A 12,456-nucleotide genomic window follows, 5' to 3' on the forward strand; every position below is an offset into this window, starting at 1 on the left:
TCCAGAGATGGGCAGAGAAGGAGAAGCCCTCAACAGAGGCACACAAGGAGTGGCCTGCCATTAGTGGAACACCTGGACAGTATGCCATTATAGAAACCAAAAGGGGGCAGCGATTGCAGGAATAACTGGTCAAAATTATTAAATGCTATATAAGAAGAAGATAATGACTGAGATATAACTGTTCAACTTCAGAAGAAGGTTATTGATGTGTTTGTTAAGAGTTGTTTCAACATAGGGGTGCCTGGGTGGCTCAGTCGTTAAGCGTCTGCCTTTGGCTCAGGGCGTGATCCTGATGTTCTGGGATCGAGCCCCACATCAGGCTCCTCCGCTGGGAGCCTGCTTCTTCCGCTCCCACTCCCCCTGCCTGTGTTCCCTCTCTCGCTGGCTGTCTCTCTCTCTCAAATAAATAAACAAAATCTTAAAAAAAAAAAAAATTGTTTCAACATAGTGATTGGAATAGAGTGGTAGTTTTAAAACCGAAAGGTGAGGGAGTAAAGAATAGAACCTAGGAAGAAAATAAGGACAGGGATTGAATGACTTTTTTTTTTTTTTTTTTTTTAAATAAACTCTGTGCCCAGTGTGGGGCTTGAACTCTTAACGCTGAGATTAAGAGTTGCAGGCTCCACCCACTTAGCCAGTCAACTGCCCCAACTTTTTTTTTTTTTTTTAATTAAAGGTTAGAGACAGGTTGGAGATAGAAATGTGGGTTTTTTTAAGTTCTTCCGAACAAGGATTTAAGCATGTGGGTGGGAAAGAACTAGTAAAGAGGGGTACGTTGAAGAAACGGATTATTAGTGCTGCTTCTCATAATGTCTCAATTTCATTGTAATTAACAGTCTGAAATATGAGTTATGAGGTACAAGTTAGATTTTCTTTTCCTTGTGAGCATTTACCCCTACATCCAAGATTACTGAGTACTTGCCAATCAGATTTGTCATTGTGTCTCAAAATAACTTGTGCAGACCGGAGGAACAAACTTCCTGTTCTCCAAAGGAGCCATTATTGTAGTAGGAGGAGAGATTTCTAAACGTGATCTGAAAAACTATTTAAAGTCTGGTTAAAATATTTGGCCTAGTCACCAAAAATTATTCGTGGATCCTTTTGTGTTGGGACTGAGTTATTTTTGTGGTTTAGAAAAGAGGCCAAATTAAGGAGACATCCATATTCACAAAGAAAACAACCAGTATCAGAAATGTGCATTTAATTTGAAAGCACTTAACAAGATAACAGATCAACTAAAATGCCTAGTGTTCCAAAATATGCCCGATTTTGGTTATTAGGTCTTGTTGTGTTGTCAGTGTTTGGAATACCACTAAATGGTGATGACATACTTACTTGACAATATAGTATATGTAATATTCAGCAGAATATTGATGCAAAAGCTGAAAAAAAATAAAATAACCTTCGGCTGTTTTGCTATAATGGATAAGTTTTCCCTGCTTACTACTTCACAGGGACTTTCAAGATGATGCTTTTCTGCCACCTTTTAATAACTGGTGATGTCCTCTTCGGTGTAGCACATTTACACACAATGCATAACTTTATGTAGAATAGAAACCTGGAGCTTTAAACTGTGTACATAGAGGTAGAAGTTGTCATTCACTTTATAGAGCACTGTTTCAACTTCAGGTCACACAGCTTTCCCCATGAATTGTTTTATCCTCCCTTACTGTTTCTTCTCCTAAATTTGGCATTAAGTTGCAGATAGAAATTTGTTGTTGTTGTTCTGAACACTGGGAAAGTAAGCCAGCTAAGTACAACCCTTTGCTGCTTTCTCAACCGTTGTTTGTCATGTTCTGTCTTTCAGGCTTTACTCCCTCTAAATCAGAAGCCATTCTCTTTATTCCTGTCCCAAGTATTTGTCCATTTGTACTAACATTAGTATATTACATTAGTTATATCTAGAATGTTGTGTACAATATAGGGTTACAAATTCGTATATTTTGGGAAGAGAGATTTTTTGCAATCAAAATAGTGTCTTTCTTCACAGGATATTATTGCTGGAAAAACCTTGAGCCTCCTCAAAAATCTCAGATTAGTATTTCATCTGTAAATTAATTGATACTCTGCTGAGAATTAGAACACTGAGAAGTGTTATAAGTCTTCATTGATTTTTCTTCTTTCTGTTTTGATTTCTTGCTTTTAGCTTCGTTTTTCAAGTTGGTTAAAAATGTTGTTTGAAGTTGCCCTGCATATTAGTTGCTATGGAAATGTTCCAGAGAAATGGCAAATTAAATTAAGACCAAGAATAAAGAGTTAAACTCATCTCATAGGGCAGAGAGGAGATCCAAGATTTTCTTCTTACAGACAATAAAGTTTTGTTTAATATGTCTTTCTTAATGCAACTTATACTTCAGATTCACTTAAGAGCTGAGTTGTGGTCTCAGCTCACAATTTATTAGCTTTAGGCAAGTTATTTAATGCTGTTGAAGCTTAAGTGTTACGTATAAAATGGGCATAAAAATGCCTCAGCGGGGTGACTGGCCCAGACTAGATACTTGATGAATTTTATTTCTCTGTTTCTCCCTCTAAATCAGAAGCAGATAAAATGAACCTGTGTAGAGAAGATGGTAATACACTTTTAACAATTTTTTGAATGTCAGTTTTTAATATATTTCAATGACATCTTCAAAGCAATATAATTTAGCTTTTAATAGGGCTACTGCTGCATTTGTAGAACAGATCTGAAGATTCTTTATATTTTTAAAATATTACATTTAAAAATTTGAAAACTAAGACTTATTTAAAAGCCTTTAATGATGATTTTAATAGCTTTATTGAAGTATAATTTACACATTATAAAATTCACTTATTTTAAGTGTGTAACTTGATGAATTTTAGTAACTTTGCAGAATTGTGCTGTCATCACCACAGTCCAGTTTTAGAAATTTCCATCACCCTTAAAAGTTCCCTTGCCTTAATGACTACTAATTCTCATCTGTAAGATGGCACAAGTTATAGTATTTAAAAGTACAAGCTTGGGAGTTAGGCTGGCCAAGTTTGAATCATAGTCCTGCCACTGACTAGTTTTGTGTCTTTGGGTACTTCTCTGTACTTTGGTTTCTTTATCATTAAAATGAAGATAATAACTGCATTACAGCATTGCTGTGAATGTTTATTTAATTAGATACTATATACAGAGCACTGAAAGTGCTGGCACCTACTTGGTACTTAACAAATATTGGTGGCTGGTAGTGGTTTATTTTGTGGTTTAGATTTATGGTACACATTTAAAAAGAGAAGCATCTGAAAACACCTAACGTAATGCCTGACCCACGGTTTATTTTCAGAAAACCAGGCTCTTTCATACATCCTGTCCTTTCATGCATTTTGTCTGTAGTAGCTATGAGCACTATTCCTGGTATAAAAATGTGCATATTATTGGGGAAGTTAAATGATACTTTAAAATTTGGGCCTTCATCAGTGTGGACTGATTGCTGTTTAACTATCATGTGTATTCTGTATTTTCACTTAGGATCAGTAAAATTACTATTTGCCATTTATGTAGGGGAGTAGGCCTTACTTTAACTGATAGGAGAGTTAACCATTGCTCTCATCATTGAGCAGCAGCCCCTCATTGGGTTTTGTTAGATTTTAGTAAAGAGGACCATCATTCATGCTTTTCTGATTAGAAGGGTTCCAGTAGAATTACTCCTGTTGAGCTAGATTTGGGCACACCCCTTAACACATAATGATTTATCTGGAGGCCTTGAGCACATGTGCTTTGATTAGTAGAATTATTTAGGATTTTTTTTTTTTTTCTGACAGAACTTTGCTGTGAAGAAGCTTAGAGGATTTGGATGTTGGTATTTGGTATCTTAGTAATTTTATTTCATATGTTTACTCTTGCCTGAAAGAATGTTTATTACATTCACTAAGCCATATGTCCTGTGTGGTTTAGATACGTTTTGTGGTTGAAGATGATGTAAACATCTGTCTCTGAGAAAGCTTGGAGAATGTTTAAAAAGATGACTTTGGAGAAAGATGTTTATTTTTTAATTTTAAAAAGATTTTATTTATTTATTTGACAGAGAGCACAAGCAGGAGGAGTGGTAGACAGAGGGAGAGGGAGAAGCAGGGAGTCTGATGCCAGCTCAGTCCAAGGACCCTGGCTGGGATCATGATCAGAGCCAAAGGCAGGCACTTAACCAACTGAGCCACCCAGGGGCCCCTGGAGAAAGATATTTAAAGAATGAGGAAGTGCAAATTGTTTTAGATCTAATAACTACCAATGACATTTTGATGATCTTTAAAAAAAAAATCTTTGCTTCATGATTTTGTAGTTCCTGAAATAGAATCATCAAAGAGTGAGTTATTATTCATAATCATCAAATTTCCCAAGCAAAGTCAAGCTTTTAAAATACTGTTTTCCCTCCATCTCTTCATACCTATCTTTCTGATCAAAAGAATGCTTTTATTTTTAGTGAAGAACCTGGTGCTGATTCTGTATGTTTATTCTATCAAGTTTGTTTTAGTTGTCTCTAAGAACTATTTTACTAGGAAATGTAAGAGATTAGCAACTATATACCTTATTTTACTAGGTTAAGTGAGATGAAATGATATATAAAAGTAATAAACTGTGCTAGTTCTTTGAACCAGGTAAATTATAGAGAAGTTATAAAGGAACTTTTAATAAATTTTGAAAAGAATTCATAAGTTTTGATGATATGGATATCCAAATGTGTAAAATGGTCAGTTTAATAAGGAATAATGTTTTAGTCTTATAATAATTTATCTTAGAAATAGCCTGAACTGTGTTCCAAATGTACTCTAGTTTCTCTTGTTTTCATTCTTTCAAATTTATTTGCACTTACATAATTTGTGATTATATACATTTTATAAGTTGCCCCATTGTGTAACTGCTGTTAAGTTTGTTAGGTTAGCTTTCCAGACCTTTTTCTTACATCCATTTACACCCGTTAATACCAAGACTAATAAATAGGATTTTTTTCCTCAAACACAAATGATACCATACATAGGTCAGCAAGTTTTGTTTTTGCTTCAATATGTCTTGGATCCCTTTTTATTTCTGATGCATGAATTTCTTTTTGATAATTCCATCTGTTTCCATAGTACAGGTGTACCCCTGTTTAGCTGTTCCCCTATTTTGGACAGAATATTTTCAATTTTTCTCAATTACAAAGATTTCTAGCCTTTTAAAAGAATCCTGTTATGAATACCTTGGTAAAGTAGATTATCTTTCTGTAATACGAATAGTCACTGTAACCTATTTCTTCCCAGTATTAGAATTTTTACATACCAGATTTTCTTAAAGTAGGCATGATGCTGGTGTAACAGCATTTAGGTGGTTCAGGGCCCAATAGTGAAAGAGAGAAATCACAGTGTTAGGTTCTCCTTCCAGTTTGGGCCTTGAAGGAGATCTCAGTGAACAATGATTCGTGAGAATGGTATGCAGTTTGAGGAGTATGAAAAACAATGAAGTGGGATCCTTCCTGCCTCTTTCAGTGCCCTCGTGTTACTCTTCTTATTATGACCAAGTACAGTAATAGAAAATAAAAGATCCTGTGTTATTTGGCCCTTGCTGATTCTTTCATCTCATACCTATTACTCTTGCTCTCTTCTTTGCTTTTCATTTCCCTGTTGCTTCTTTCTAGCTTCCCAATTGTACTATATTGTCTCTAGTCTCAGAGCCTGTGGTTATGCTTTTCCTTACCTAGAATTTGTGCATGCATATTATGCATTGTTCTTCCCATAACTTTTATTTACTCTTCGTCTTTAAGGTATTACCATAAATATCACTTCCTCAGGAAAGCAGTGCCCCATACAACCTCACCCCAATTTGTTTAGATTATCTGTTATATGTACTTAATACATATAAGCCTTTTACCTTTACCTTAATACCATTTACTATGCCTCGGAATCACATACTTAGTTTGTGTCATTATTGTTTATATAGGTAATGAAGGAAACAATGTAAGGTCCATGCAGACTTGGAATGACTTGCTTGTTCACTGTTTTTTATCCCCCAGTACTGGGTACGTAGTAAAGACCAATAAAACATTTTTTTTGCAAGTAATGGACTGTTTAATTGTTACCGGGAATGGAGAAAGGTTCCTAGGTATAATTTCTTTTTTTTTTTTTAAGATTTTATTTATTTGAGAGAGAGGGGGAGAGAGAGAGCATGCACACAATCAGGGGGGAGGGGCAGAAGGAGAAGGAAAAGCAGACTCCCCACTGAGCAGAGAGCCCCATGCAGGACTCAATCATCCCAGGAGCCCAGGATCATGGCATGAGCTGAAGGCAGACTCTTAACTGAGCCACTCAGGCATCCTGCTCTTTGGGTTTTAAAGATTAAATGAAAAGAGGTATTTGAAAAAGCTTAATATTTGCTTTTGATAGGGACATAAGTAAATGTTAGGTATCTCATTTTGAAAAATTAGGCTAGAACCAGATGATCTTTAAGGTATCTTTTACCAATAAAATTTTATGATTCAATTTTAAGCAATTCTTTTTTAAGATTTTTATTTATTTATTTGCTAGAGGGAGAGCGAGCGAGAACACAAGCAGGGGAGCAACAGGCAGAGGGAGAAGCAGGCTCCCTACTGAGCAAGGAGCCCGATGTGGGGCTCCATCCCAGGACTCTGGGATCATGACCTGAGCTGAAGGCAGACACTTAACCCACTCAGCCACCCAGGTGTCCCTAAACAATTCTTGTTACAACAGAATAATTTGGAAAATTTGTTATGGCAGCACAGATCTGAGATCATGTAGGAGAGCCATAAGTTTTCAAGTCTGTAAAACTGATGTTGACTGTATTTTCTACCTGTTTTCCATATTGCAGTGTCTGACATGTGATAAATCTCAAATATTTACTTGTAATTTTAAGACTCATTGAGGAATAATATAGATTTGAAATTCTTAGAGTTAAGTACCTTAGAGATTTCTGAATAGATTTCCACAGGTCTGTGAACTCTCTGAAATTATACACAAAATTTTTAGTGTGCCTAAATTGTAGCGAGGAGCTATAGCTTTCACAGTGAACAAGACAGATGAGGTCTCAGCTCTTGTGTATCTATATAGAAGTTAGATATTAAGCAAACAGATAAAAATATAAGAAAGAAAATGCTACTTATAGATGATGGAAATGCTTTATAGAGAATTTAAATATAGTGATGGACCAGAGAGTGATTTAGAGTTTTAAGTGGTTAGCGAGGACTTACATTTTTGGTGGCATCTAGGTGATAAAGAGTGGCTTCCAACTCAAAGATTAGAGAGAATACCTCGTACTAACATACTAAGGTGGGAACAAGCTTCACTTGAGTAGCTGGGCAGTACCATGGTGGTGGGGATAAGTGTTAGATAATGAAGTCGAAGTAGAATTATAGGTCATATCATTTAGGGTTTTGTAAACCAGAATAAGAAATCCAGATTTTATTCTAAGTTTGATAGAAAGCTGTTTCAGGATTTTAGCTGAAGAATGATGAGAAAAGGAAACTCAAAAGAGAGCTCTGATGATTCTACCATTTAGGAGTTTAAGAGATCAAAAACATAGCAAGTTAGAAAGGATGAAGGGAATGTGTTTCATTGACACTTTCAAGAAGCAGGGAGTTAGTAGTCATCTGTTTCATATCTTATTGAGAAGACAAATGAGATTAGAACAATGACCTGACCATTAGATTTGGCAATAAGTTTAGCAGAATTGCTGTGAGGTCAATAGCTGTTAGGACAGCTTTGTGACATTGGTTTTTGAATGAAGTCACAAGTAGTTCTTCCCTCTTTATATTTAATTTGTGAGTGGTGATATGGTTAAGAGTTTGGGTTTTGTGCCAGAATATCTGGGCTTAATATCTTAGCTCTATTTCTTTTTATCTTATGCAGCCTCTCTAAACCTCCATTTCCCAAATCTGTAAAATGGGGGTAACAGTAATTATCTACCTTTTATAAGTACTCTGTGTAAGGCATTTAGCATAGTATGTGGCACACAGCTGTGTAAATAGTAAAAATTATGATGTGCAATAAAATATTTACATTTTGTGCCCTTTGGGGTTTGTATAATTTTTATAGTGTTTGAGAGAATAAAGTGCTGTGTTTTTTCTTTACTTTATGATTAACAATTTTTAAGCTGTCTCCAAGGCCATACTAATAAAAAGGAAGGGATCATTAAACTCTACTTCGCAGAGATTAACGCAAGATCAGATTCTTCGCAGGCATTAATATATATTGCTGTGTTAATCTATAGCCCAGTTATGTGGGTGATACTTTATTGATTTAACCAGGTTCAGCAAGCATAAGTTTATGACTAATTCCTACTTCCTTTTCTGAGTATTATGTCTTCTAAAAATTTACCTTTTCTCTTTATTTTGGAGCATTCTTTAACCCCATACACAAATGTAGCATTTGAGTCTGCAGTTGAATAGAGTAATTAGATACTGTATTCTCTTTTTTTACCATTCCAGATGAGAGTTTCAATTTATTAAGTAGTAATAATTTAATATAAACATACGTGTAGCTACTCATAATCTATTTGATTAAATCTATTTTATTAGAAGTTTTTTTTCTTTAAAACAGTATAGAAATCAAAATGTGAGCAATTTCTTTATTTACTCATTCTTGTTATTGCAGGGGCTGTTTTAACACACATGCAGATAACTTTAATTTTATGTCCTGAACTTGAAATTAACTTGGTAAAATCCATTTATCTTATAGCACACTTTGCAAAAACCCAAACAGAACTAAGATTACTCAGAAGGCAGATATTAGGACTGTGCTGTTTCACTTTCTCCAGCAATTCAGTCTGGCACATAGTAGTGCTTAGTAAATGTTTGTTGAATGAGTGGATACATTGTTAGCATACCTGATGGAAACTGCTCTCATCAATAATGGGCTTGCATTTAAGGTTGAGTTATTTCAATAAAACAAGAATTAAATGTAATGCTCAAAGAATAAGGTAATTAGATGATTTACTTTCCTAGTTAATTACAGCTTAAATAATTTTTTTCATCTTTGTAGGTTGTCTCGAGCATAATCAAATCTTAAAGAACCTTGTAATATTGTTACTTTATTGTTCTGTGCATCAGTTCTCATTTTTAGAAGCTACAGTTAAAGTAAGTGTAGTAGGTATTGTTTAAGACATGTGCTAGAAGTTTTAGGTTGCATTTTATATATAAAAAGAATTTCAGTTAGACACAGCTGATGAGTTTGCGATTTGGCTATTGTCCTCTGCCAAAAACAGAGGGTAGGCAATGAAATTTGATTACAATTTGAATTATTATAATTGTTCTGTCATTCATAAATTTGAGAATTTAAAAAAATCTTTTGAAGTAAATAATTTATGCATTTGTTCTAATATACAGCACACAATAGCAATAAATAATAGGCCATACCAGGGGCTTAAAGACAGCTAACTATCTGTAAATAAAATTCTTAATATCTAAGACCCTTAAAAACAAACTTTAAAAAAGCCCACAGACTCTTTGTTATCTCAGTACCCATACCCATTTTTTTAAAGATTTTATTTCTTTATTTGAGAGAGAGACAGAGATAGTTAGAGCAAGAGCAGGGAGGAGAGGGAGAAGCAGGCTCCTCACCAAGCAGAGAGCCCAACTCGGGGCTTGATCCCAGGACCCTAAGATCATGACCTGAGCCGAAGGCAGATGCCCAACCAACCTAGCCACCCAGGTGCCCCACCCATACCCAATTTGATGATAAAGTATTTTAAGGTAGTTTTTACTTTAGGCCAATTTTTAAAAACTCTTTAAAAAACATGCATAGAAGTGTACATATCATCAGCGTAGAGCTTGATAAATTTTCACAGCTGAGCAGATTGATGCAACTGGTGTTCAAATCAAGAAATAATACTATTAACCGCCTTAAAAAGGCTAATTCTCCAATATAATCATAGACTTCAGTAAACTTCAGAGACTTAGATACTGGATCTAACTTTATTACTGACTTCAGTTGTTACCTTGGGCAAGTAATTTTCTTTCTGGGATCCACTCCCCATCTCTATAGTGAGGGGATGAGACTAGATGTTTTGTTATGGCTCTAATTCTATAAAAGTGCAAAACAATATACTATAGTGATATAAATGTGGTATAAAAGGTTGTATGTAGGTGGAGAGTGTGAATGCACAGTTTAATTGAAAAGGAAAACACACTAATTTCTCTCTCTCTCTTTTCTTTTCCCCCAGGTTATATTTCACACTATGTGCTGACTGTATCTACAGAAGATATTTAAAAAAAAAAAAAAACTTTTTTCAAAGATTTTGATTCCAGTGGAATCTTTGCTTTAGATTATTTTGTGTGTGTGTGTTAGTGAATTGTAACTCCAGTAACAATGCCTGTACAAGCTCCACAATGGACGGATTTCCTCTCCTGCCCGATTTGCACTCAGACTTTCGATGAAACAATTCGAAAGCCCATCAGTTTGGGTTGTGGCCATACTGTCTGCAAGATGTGCCTGAATAAACTCCACCGCAAGGCTTGCCCATTTGACCAGACCACTATCAATACAGACATTGAGCTCCTCCCCGTGAACTCAGCATTGCTGCAGCTAGTGGGTGCTCAGGTAAGATGGGTGACTACTACTCTTTTTAATTTCTTGAGTGTATGTGTTTTCCTCCTAAGGGAAACTTGTTGAATTAAAATTGGGCAACATTGCCTTCTATCTAAATAGATAAAATTCTATTCAGTACTGTGCAAATCCTTTATTTCAGTGTGTTGGGAGATATATTGTGGTAGTGCAGTGTTCCTTGGTCATAGCACAGGAAGTCATTTAATCTGGTGGTCAGCCTTTCTCAACAATCTTAGCAGTTCAGATCACTAGAGAAACCTAAGAGGATAGAGGAAAATATTACTCATAAAACCATTGCATTTTACTTAATAGGAAAAGTGAAGCTACTTCAGACAGTTTTCCTTAGTAGACACGAACTGAAATGAAAGATGAAAACGGTGACAAGTACTATAGAGCATAGCCTTTGGAGACCATTTTTCTAGAGTAGGAGCAAATATCCCTAGGTGTCTAAATGTAAAAGTTAGTCTAGCAATTCTGATGGTAATGATCTAAAATTTAATGTCCATATTCTCAAATTTAGAGATTAGCAGTATCTTCAGAAGATTTCACAAAGCCAAGGGAGGTGGGTTTTTGAAAGCTAGATAGAATTTACTTAAGTAATTCTTTACTAAATTTGCATAGTGTGAGTCTGAAATGCCATATTCTCTACCGTAAATCATTTTTTTTAAAGATTTTATTTATTTATTTGACAGAGAGAGAGATAGCCAGCGAGAGAGGGAACACAAGCAGGGGGAGTGGGAGAGGAAGAAGCAGACTCCCCCCAGAGGAGCCTGATGTGGGGCTCAATCCCAGAACACTGGGATCACGCCCCGAGCTGAAGGCAGACGCTTAACGACTGCGCCACCCAGGCACCCCCATTTTCTTTTTTTTTTTTAATGGTTCTTTTCAGTTAATTGCATGAGAGAGTTACACTAGTCCAAATTAAAAGCAAACCCCAATAGTTACATTATATAAGTTGTGAGGTTTTTAAACTTGTGACAAGGGACAGAAGGGAAATTCTACTCATTGCAAGGAAATCCCCACTTAAGCTTCAGTGAGCCAAAAGCACTTAACACCCATGAACCTTCAGCTGGTAGTCCTTAGCCTGTCCAGTCTCTATGAGGAACTGGCATATGTTCTTGGTGCTGGTCACCCTGTAGCTGAATTACTTCTCCATATTCTGGATGCTCAGTTACAGTACCACTGCAGGCAAATTTCTTCTTAAACACCTTCACTAGTTTCTTTTTATTATAATCATCAGCGATCCCTTGGGCAGTAGTAAGGGTCTTCCTGCCGTTTCTCTGTTGAACTCTTACATGGATATAATCCTCAGTGCCAGCAGGAAGCAGATTATCACCTTCACTTGCATCAGCAAAGGGTTCGAAAGAGTGGAGGTTCTGGAAAGCAGACCTGTGGAAGGTGGCGGCTGGAGAAGGCTGGCGGGTGGGGCGGGGGCCAAGTGTTGGGAAGTGAGTGGGTTCAAGGGGGAGGCTGCTGAGTCCTTGATGGTGGCTCAGTGACTGGGGGCCATAAATCATTTTCTGAACAATATGCTAGAACTTTGGATCTGGCCACATTAATGTTCTCTAGATCAGTCTTGATATAAGCTGCTAAAATGTAGGAAAGGTTGATGTTACATATGTTGGAGATGAAGAGAGCAGTTCTAGAATAGCTTATTCAAAGGGAAAACTAATTTATAAACCTCTCTTGTGATGTCACCAACAGCACTACAAAATATTTGCCTAAAGGGAAAGTGCAGTAGATCCTTTTGCTTCTTGTACTTAATTTTTCATTTCATAATCATTTCTCTTTATTTTGAAAATCCCACTATTATGTTTTGGAAACATTTTAAAAGTAGACTTATTAAGGATAATAATTTTAGAAATATACTGTTTTAATAGCAAATAACCAAGGCTTGCTTTTTTTCGTAAAATTTTCTAAAGA

The 12,456-nt window shown here is 35.9% G+C and overlaps 1 protein-coding gene and 1 pseudogene across 6 annotated transcripts in view; one reads left to right on the plus strand and one right to left on the minus strand.

Annotated features, from left to right (window-relative positions):
* Positions 1–12,456, plus strand: part of RC3H1 (ring finger and CCCH-type domains 1) — a 79,751-nt gene that overhangs the window by 22,833 nt on the left and 44,462 nt on the right. For all 6 annotated transcript variants that reach the window (XM_045811468.2, XM_087858741.1, XM_087858742.1 and 3 more), the window contains exon 2: positions 10,151–10,527. In XM_045811468.2, coding sequence (XP_045667424.2) covers positions 10,297–10,527 — 231 coding nt within the window. In that variant the 5' untranslated portion in view covers positions 10,151–10,296. The remainder of the gene's footprint in view (positions 1–10,150; positions 10,528–12,456) is intronic.
* Positions 11,386–12,050, minus strand: LOC123801349 (eukaryotic translation initiation factor 1 pseudogene; annotated as a pseudogene).

The sequence above is a fragment of the Ursus americanus genome, chromosome 2 (genome assembly GCF_024610735.1).
Source record: "Ursus americanus isolate L20-20 chromosome 2, mUrsAme1.1.p, whole genome shotgun sequence".
NCBI classification, from domain to species: domain Eukaryota; kingdom Metazoa; phylum Chordata; class Mammalia; order Carnivora; family Ursidae; genus Ursus; species Ursus americanus.